The 9,117-nt window shown below is 42.9% G+C and overlaps 1 protein-coding gene across 1 annotated transcript in view; it reads right to left on the bottom strand.

Moving 5' to 3' along the window:
* Positions 1-206: 206 nt before the first annotated feature.
* LOC138285504 (pericentrin-like) overlaps positions 207-9,117 on the bottom strand; it is a 542,361-nt gene continuing 533,450 nt past the window's right edge. The window contains exons 30-31 of the mRNA XM_069225495.1: positions 1,098-1,225; positions 207-591 (exon numbers count right to left, since the gene is read on the bottom strand). Of these exons, the coding sequence (XP_069081596.1) occupies positions 569-591; positions 1,098-1,225 (151 nt within the window). The 3' untranslated portion in view covers positions 207-568. The remainder of the gene's footprint in view (positions 592-1,097; positions 1,226-9,117) is intronic.

Genomic DNA, 9,117 nt, shown 5'->3' with positions numbered 1-9,117 from the left:
ACACACAGCAGAACCGTGACAGCACCTCAAAATAATACACGTCTTAACTGACTGTTAAGCATTTTCCATAGTACATACTATTATTTCATAACTGTAGTCAGATTATTGAAATCTTTTCCTCTCTGACAGCATAGTCTTCACAAGCACTTGTCTGACTAGAGTCACTTTACTATATATAAAGGCTAAGTTAAAGCAGGAATAAAAGAAACTCATAAAATATTTTTATTTCCTTTGTACAAAGAATCCAGCTATACAGTTTTTAAAAAAATACAAGTAAAAAAAAAACTGTTGCTTGTTATACACAGATCTGGACTCCAGTTCATTCCCAAGTTACAGCTAACCATGCTGTGATAGATCCTCCAAGTAAGATGTGCAAACGCAACCAAAGTATTGATATGTATCTTGAAAGCCAGCTCTGCACTAAGACAAACTTCGAAGCTTGTGCTCAAAATGCACCCTGGGCGCTCTCTGGACGGTTTTGCCACATGATTTTCTATCTTATGGAGATTCACTCAGATTCAGTCTATCAGTCCATAGCTGGGGTTTCAGATGACTTCATATTCCTCTCTCATAAGTGTCCCGGGGATGCTCCTAAAATTATGGAACAAAACGCAACAACAATGACCAGTGAGACCTTCATGCAGCAGTAAAAAAAATAAAACATACTTTAGTCTACTCTGGGTCCACGAAGTGTCAATACAAGTCAAATGTCTGGTTTATTTCAATTGCAGAGGGGCACTTCAATGCAAGACAGGTCAGCAGTAAGTTTGCTTACTTTTAAGGAAAATGCACAAAGGTGGGAGACCCTATCTCTAGGTAATGCAGAAAGGTGGAAAGTCTCTGCTTAGAATAAATATGATCTACTCAAGTGCAGCAATGGAATATTTGCTCTGGGATAGGCACAGTGATGTAAATCCATTCTTAGAATGAAATATCTGTTCACGTTCAAGTGCAGAGGTGAAATCCCTGTTCAGGGAGAGATGGAAAATTTCTGTTCATTGTTAGGAGCATAAGAGTAAGATCTCATACATGGCTAGACATAATCAGTTTACATTAGGGTCCCAGAGAAGAACAATCTACAATTAATGAACACACACCTTGTTGCAATCCTCCTAATCTCTGCTGAATAACTTCTAAATGACGAATATACTCCAAAAGAGAGTGCTCTGGTTCATCTGAAGATGTGTGGGACCTGTTTGGAGATGATGTTGATAACGTATGTGATCTAGGAGCAAAACAAAGTTACTGTTATCCTTTCCCATTTTCTGCAAAACTGAACACTATCCATTATTCCATTTACTTTTTATTATTTTATTTTAAATAAGTACAAAACTGTAATTTCACTGGCACATTCCAATTTGCTTGGCATGCAAGGTTGTATATCAGTATCATGCACAAGTGTAAACATTCCATTCAACAGCACATTTCACACTGTTAATAATTTCACACTACTCTGGATAGAAGTGTAGCTCAAAGGGGTGGAAAAAACTAATCCTCTACTGATGCTATTGCACTTAATTGCTATCCAGGCTTTTCGTTATCCATTGCTTCTTGTGGGGGAGGATGGGGAGGGTTGTAGGATTGAGGGAGAGGCTGTTTGTATTTTGTGATGGAATGCAGTAAGAATTTGTGTGTGGTATGTTTGTTTATTGAGGAGTAGTCATATGGTTATATTGGTGTAGTGTGTTTTTGTGTAGGATTGGGTTCTAAGGTAATGGTGGGTAGTATATGTTGAAGGGGTAAGGGGTGGTGATGTGTTGGAGAAGTGTGTGTAGTGTGAGAAGAGGTTTGACGGGGATGTGAGTAGTTGATTTGGGAGCACAAAGTAATATTTGGGGTGGAGTGTAAGGAGTGTTTTGTTGTGTGTTATTGGTAAAAAGAGTAGGGGGGGTTGTTGGAGGATGATATGAGGGAGGGTTGAGTACAGATGTTCCTGGTGCTGGAATGGGATCTGTTATAGGTAAGTAGAGGGTGGGGATTACTGGGAGGGTGCGTGATGGGATTAAGGTTATGCATACTGTGATTTTGTCGTAAATTGGTGACATATGTGTTTAATAGTGTTATAGTGCAAAGTAGTGGTTTGTGTGAGAGTAATGGTGCTATTGTGTGTAGAACGGAATATAGAAGTGTTCTGTGAACTCTTGTAGTGTTGGGAGAATTGTGTGTGTTTAATGATGTGGATGGGTCATGGTGATGACTTAATTGGAGAAAAGGGCAACAGGTTGTGCCCTTGCCCTCAGTCCGGATACCCAGGCTGAGACGTCCTGGGTGGAGTGCTGTAAAGGCTGGTGGTGAGGACAGCTGAAGCGCTCAGGCTCTTAGTCACACCTGCAGGGTTAGTGAAGTGGTCTCCTAACAAAAAGTAAGTGGGCGCACCTGAAGGAGGGGTTTGAGCTACTCTCTATTCCATAAGCTGTGTCTGGAGAGCCGGTAGGAATAGGGGAACTGCAGAGGCATGAACCTGGCTTTTTAAGCAGTTAAATTTTGTTAATGGCCGGCAGAACTGCACAAAAACAAAAAAACGTTTACAATGTGACTTTTAGAAATAAGCAGAAGCACAGTTTAAAACCAGAATGATGAACTATAATGCTAAACAAACACAAGGAGTACACAACCCTTGGGCTAAGAGGCATGTTCAGGGAGTCCAGCAAAGCCCTGTGATTGGAGAGTCAGGGGGCTGAGAGAGCAGCAGGAAACAGGAAGAGAGGCTGCAAAGAAAGAAAGCAGAGTAAACAAAGGGAAGCAGAACTCTTAAAATGTAGAGTTGGGGGAAGAGGGTCAACAGCAGTGCAGAATCAGAGGAAAAAGGGATGTAAAGCTGGAGACAAAGAGAGTAAGAATGGGATACCCACTAGAGATTCACCAATCTTAGAATCACTTGACTCAATATATGGCTTCTGCCCCAGTTGGTGTTAGGAAAACTGTGGAAGGGGACTTCAGACTTCAATTGTCAATCTGAACCAATGGATAACAACATAGAGGTAGTCACCCAGGACGACGACCACTCCCCTATCAAAAGCTAGTCCCCCTGCATTACAAGTTAAAGCCATAACCCTGAATCAGGGTCTGCGTGCAGCAAACGTTAAAAAGCTCCTCTGAGACGGAGGGTAGGCACACTTTCAATTGCTTCCAGAGTACCAGTCTTATTAATGATATCTTAGTGAATTTGAGGGTCTGCCCACACCTTGTGAATATGGAGGTACTGTTGAGGCAGGACAGCGACCATAATGTCTTAGCTCTCAATGTATTTCTCCCCTTTCATTGTAAAATTAACTAGCTCCCTTAAACCTTTTGATTGGAGGTTGAGGTCCTCCAACAACATACACAGAATACAGGGGAGCAAGATTGCCCATTCTCAACAGATGGTTGAGACAATATATAAACTTGTAGCATCTAGCTTGGAAGTTTTACTATGCATTGAGGGGTCCTCGGACCTTTGAGAAACCAGGGACAAGATCACCACCATTCATAATATTATGTTCGAGGGGCTTGGGAAGCTCTTCTTTGTCGAAACCAAAAGGGCTGTTGAAAGGCACACCTCCCCTTCCTAATACAATGAAACCTGTAAGGGTGTCAGAGTAGCCCTGATGCTTTTCATCATTCAAAATGACAGGAGTGCAATAAAAGATTGGCGGGTGGCTTATAAAAAAAAGCTATTAACCAAGTGAAAAGGGAGTGGGATGTTGCGAAGTGGGAAGCTCTGTCGGAGGTAGTACGCCTAAGCGATCAGCGTACTTTCTAGAAAATAGTCATCACCGGCTCCCAAGAGGGTCATTGCATAACCAAAATCTCTGTCCCAGCAGTGGAATAGGTTGTCCACTTCTCTAGCCATTACCCTGCAACCGAAGCAGATAATGCCCCTATGACTGTCTGCAGCAGCACCAACAATGACAATAGGTCTGTAGAGAGAACTGGCGGAGATCCCTTCTAATGTGACCCAGGAGGCGAGATCAGAGATTCTTAAGACCATTTCCAATAAAGCTTTTGGACCAGACAAAATCAAGCAACCTGTTCTTAAGAGAGATAGATGTATGGAGTTCTTACAGGAGTTTTTTAATGCCATTCTAAAGGGGGCACACGTCCCTCCCACCTGGCAAGGAACTGAAATCAGTCCACTATATAAAAAGGGTCCCCCAACACTGCCATCCAAATACAGACCGATAAGCCTTCTAGACAGCTTGCAAAAGCTGTTTAGCAGAATTCCTTTGGAGAGGGTCCAAGACTGGATGGCTGCAAAATACATTCTCACCCCCTTACAGGCAGGCATTCAGGAATGCACCAGCAATGTGGACCAGGCCTTCCGCCTTCAACTTCTTTCAGAAAACAGTGACTCTTGGGGGCGGTCGGCTATATGCATTATTTGCGGACCTTCGGTCGGCCTTTGACCTGGTCCCCAGATCTTTGCTGTGGGGCAAGTGCTGTTAGATAGGAGTCCCGATTATCTCCTGGCTATCATAATAAGGCTTCATGAACACAATTATGCACAGGTGCGATGTGTACAACTGGGTGAGATGACAGATAAATTCCCTGTCACTAGAGGGGTTAGGCAGGGTTGTGTCCTCACCTTACTCTTTTCACCCTTTATGTCAATGGGCTAGAAGCCCATTTGAACCAATGCAAGGGCAATTTCCCAAACCTGGCAGGCATTAAGGGTTCTTGCCCTGATGTTTGTGGACCCTGCTACTTTCCAAATCACCTATGGGTTTGCAGAGGATCTTGGATAGCTTTGACATATTCTGTAGACGACGGGGGTTGGAAATAAATGTGGCTAAAACAAAATTCATGGTTTGCAATCCCTGTCGTTCTACCAGACGTAACCCCATGCTCAAAGGTGTGCCACTGGAGCGAGAGCACACCTTCGAGTATCTAGGGCTGATCCTTAGAGAACAGTTGGACTGCCGTAATCACACTGACAGGTGCAGGCTTAAATTAGAGCAACATACTGGGGGGGGGGGAGCTGGTTAAAAAGCATTGTAGATCCCATTTTCATCCAATCCTCTCAGCATTACAAATCTATAAACAGCAGCCTCAAACTATTGCCCTCTATGGTGCAGAGCTCTGGGGCCACAAGGTCACTGCTGCCCTAACAGCAGCAGAAAACTGTTTTTTTCACCAATTGTTAAACCTCCCCGCTAGTACCCCTTTACTCCCCCTTAGACTCAATATGGGTCTAAAGTCAATATCTGAAGGGATAGGCAGAAGACCAATCCTTTATTGGAGGAGGATTTGGGCCACTCCTGAGCTTCTCTCCTACTGTCAGGGGTTGGAAGAGATCCTGGGCCACTCGGGCTACAACAAAATACCATGGATCAAGTATGTCAGAGAACCCCTCAAAGTCAGGCAACGAGACACTGCGGGATGACCCGTCAATAGCCCCATCTATTAGTAAGCTAACCATCAAGGGGGACTACGGCCAGTATATGTGAAGGTTATTGCAGGCTCAATTCTCCTTTGGGCCCCTGACTGATGCCTTCCTCCTGGTGAAGGACGACTTCCAGGCCGAGCAGTTTCTGGATGAGATTGAATTTGTAGCCGCCTGGAAATTCTATCTTCAGTTCCGCTATGGCACATTACCCCCCTTTCTTCTTTTACCCACAGGTGGGCTCAGATAGGTTATCCTGTTAGACAGTGTCTCTCCTGCGGGAATGCCAAGGAAAGAGAGGGACATGCCATGTTCTTCTGCCCAGCGTACTTGAAAGGGAGAAGGTGGTGATTAGTTCTGCTGTGCCCAAATTTGGGAGTTAGGAAATATACTGAGGCAATCAGACTACTGAAATATGAGACAAGGCAAGATATGTGTGTTCCATACTGCCTGTGCCCCCCCAATTGATCCTGGCCTTATGGTAGCACCTGCACTTTACTGCCCTGGGCTAGATTGTTAACACTTGCATGCTTTTTGATGTTTTAATGTGTTTTAATAAAGTACTGGTTGCACTGAATTTTATTAAAATTTAAATAATGTAACTAATTCTTTCATGACTGCATTGTTTGCTTTGAACTCTGTAGTAGCACTTGCACATTACTGCACTGGGCAAAAAAGCTAATATATTTTCATCTCTTGTTGCCTCATTGTGCTAATGATGGCACTAGTTACATTTATTTTATTCCAAATTGTATTGTTGATAACTCATTGTTTTATGATTGTATTGCTTGTATTTATATTTTACTATCAGAAATTGACTGCTTGGATGCCATTTGCATGATTCCTTTTTCCTTTTTATGAGTTTTACTTGTTATCTGTCCTTTTATGGCTCTCCTCAGAAATAAAGATTATGAGGATGAAATTTACCATTTGGGAATATATCTTCCATCTTTTCCAGCCTGTGTGCAGTAGGATTCTGTTTTCCTTTCTCTGCAATCAGAAGACTATTTATCTGCCATCTATAGAAGGGGCTTGTACAGATACCTTGAACCAGCCATTTTGACTAGTTCATGCCAAGCTCACCTTGTAACTGCTATAGCATCAATTATGGAAGCTAAACCTGTATTTTTGCCTAGTGCCTGCAGTCTACGCGAGCATGCTGCCAGAACCCTAGTTTGCAATGTCACATATTTATTCTGTACATCTGGTTGAAAACAAAATCTAGAAAAGCACACATGTGTAACCAAGTAATAGTCGGAGATCAGACACTGATAGCCCATCTCATATCAAGGTATCTTGTGAGTAAATCCATCCCAATTTGTATTTGACACCCAGCACAAATCAGCCATTGCAACCACCGAACACAAACGGTAATAATAAAAAATAAAAAAAGGTATAAGAAAGAATATCCGACCTGCAGCACCATTCTTATTGCAGTTTTTCAGCCATATAATGATTAAAGTAGTTTCGTCCTCCCCCTAACATGGATATTCCTATGTGCATGATATTCTCTTAGCATATACAGAACTGGCTCCAATGAAAGATGAAAAATCAGGAGTGATGGGGGAACTCTGTCTTGTCCCTGGGATGCTACAGTGTCTTAAGACATTCCATTCACAACTTGGGATACTTGGGAAGCATATAGCAACCGAACCATGTTTAAAAATAACGTGCCAACTCCACATCTCTCCAACACGCCAAACAAAAACAATTTACTTATCTTTCTGGAGGATCCTCTATCTACCTGCATATTGCTCATCTTTTAAATCCCTCCAGGTGTGAAACTTAATGAGGAAACCTGTAATAGCTATCCTACCTCAACAAGTGGCACCATATCTCCATTGGAGACTAAACTAATAGAAAATGCAGTGTATCAAACTACTTGGGACCTTAATAAAAACAGCATGACCACTCAGAACAGAGAGGCAGACAGGATACAGGTAGATGAAGTATTTACTAGAAAGACTGTTAGAAAAGGTGAGCACTTGCACTTTGGACGCTCTTCTACTTGCAGATTCCTCACTTGTGGAATCAAATCCAAAAAAGTACTCCCAGTTGGAGAGTCTGAGGAGACTTTAAAACCAAAATGTTCTGCGGCAAAAGGTTGGCCAAATGGCTATCCCTGTAGACCAAAGCTTAAGTAGCAGATATCCGGGACAGGAACACCCCTGGAAAAACTTAAGTGACCTTCACTCTGCTGGGAGGGACCATGATTGTCTCAACAGGGTCCTTCTTGCCCAGAGCACAGTAGATGTTGATCAACGAGGAAATGGTCCACTTCTGAATCGATCTGTGTTCTTGGAATAAACTTAGCTAAAGAAAAGAAGAGTATCCAACCAGTACTCATGGGTGCTGTCAATAGAAAAAACTGATGTCAATGTAAAAAGTGAGTGCCCTGCAAAGATCCACGTGGCACATTATTTCCTCCTGTTTGGTGTGAGGAAAAAGAAAGAATATGTTTACTACCTTGGGTAAACACTCTTTCTGGCGAATACTGTAATTGCAAATAGTCACTTTTTGAATTCTGACTGGTGCCAGACAATATGGAAATTTTAATGCAACAGCTCTAGCTTGACAGCAGGTAGCACAATCAGACTCCCCCCAAATTCTGCATCGTTTTTGTCCCACCTTCGGAAGTGAAACGGTTCAATGCGTAGGCGCATACCTACAAGCAGTCACTTACTTCTTTCCCCATGCCCTTTAAGAAGGATCTGGAACTCCACTCTCAAGACTTTCTCCAGTGTTTATAAAGGCAACATCCATACTTCAGATGTGGAGTGCTTGACAAATTGGAAGTTGGACAGTATGCTGATATCTCCACTGGGACCTTTTAACCTATCAGAAGCCTTCTACACAGAATGGGGAGAAGGAAGGACAGGGATAATCCGATTGATTTTACAGAGCATCTACTTGGGAGGGCATTACCCCATGGTAACTTGGGTCTTGGATACTTCAAACCAATTTTTCACACCTTTTGAATAGATACCAAAGGAGAATCCAAAAAGGTGGAGCGTCCAAGGAGTGAACATGGCATAAGTAAGTCCCACAGAATCAAGCAGGCATAATGGCCCTCTCTGCAGATCTGAATCTTGATACAGCAGTGCCTGGTGAAAATGTGGACGACTCCTACTTAGCAGCCTGCGAGATGACCAACACCAGAACGCTCCTAGCAAAAGCCATGGTGGGGGCTTTCGCTCCAGTGAAATAAGTCTATAGGTCCCCTTCTTGGCAAGGCATGGCATGTCTTGAAACAGACGATCCATTTTGAAAGGGTCAGTTTCAGAACGGTCTTTCCCTTGTTTGCACAGGCTAATACAACAGAGTTGGCTGGATCACCCCGTGCTCCTTAGTCCAGATCTGAATAAGAACTAATGGTTCTCCTGGGGTTCAACTGTTAAAGCCTCACCTTCTCCTTAGAAGAATATGGCAGAAAGAAGAAAGCAGGGATCATTATGGACTACCTAACAAACCACCAACACCACATTCAGAAGAAAGGATGCCAGAGTCCGAAATACCAAACTGTTAAAGCCGAGGATAGTTTAAGGAACCTGCACTCACAGCACATGCAGCTCACTGATGCAACATGCAGAAGTGATTACAATGAGGAGGGTTGTTCAAGGGGCAGAAACTGTAAAGAACCCCCAAGGTACAGGTTCAAACTAAGTGCACATTAGGAACGTAGGGACCAAGTTAAGGTACAACTGAAGCATAATAGAGAAAATGAAGGTAAAGATATTTCTGGTGGATAATTTCAT

Source organism: Pleurodeles waltl, chromosome 3_1 (assembly GCF_031143425.1).
Source record: "Pleurodeles waltl isolate 20211129_DDA chromosome 3_1, aPleWal1.hap1.20221129, whole genome shotgun sequence".
Taxonomy (NCBI): Eukaryota; Metazoa; Chordata; class Amphibia; order Caudata; family Salamandridae; genus Pleurodeles; species Pleurodeles waltl.
The sequence above is the reverse complement of the archived record's forward strand: the minus strand, read 5'-3'. Positions and strand labels throughout refer to the sequence as shown.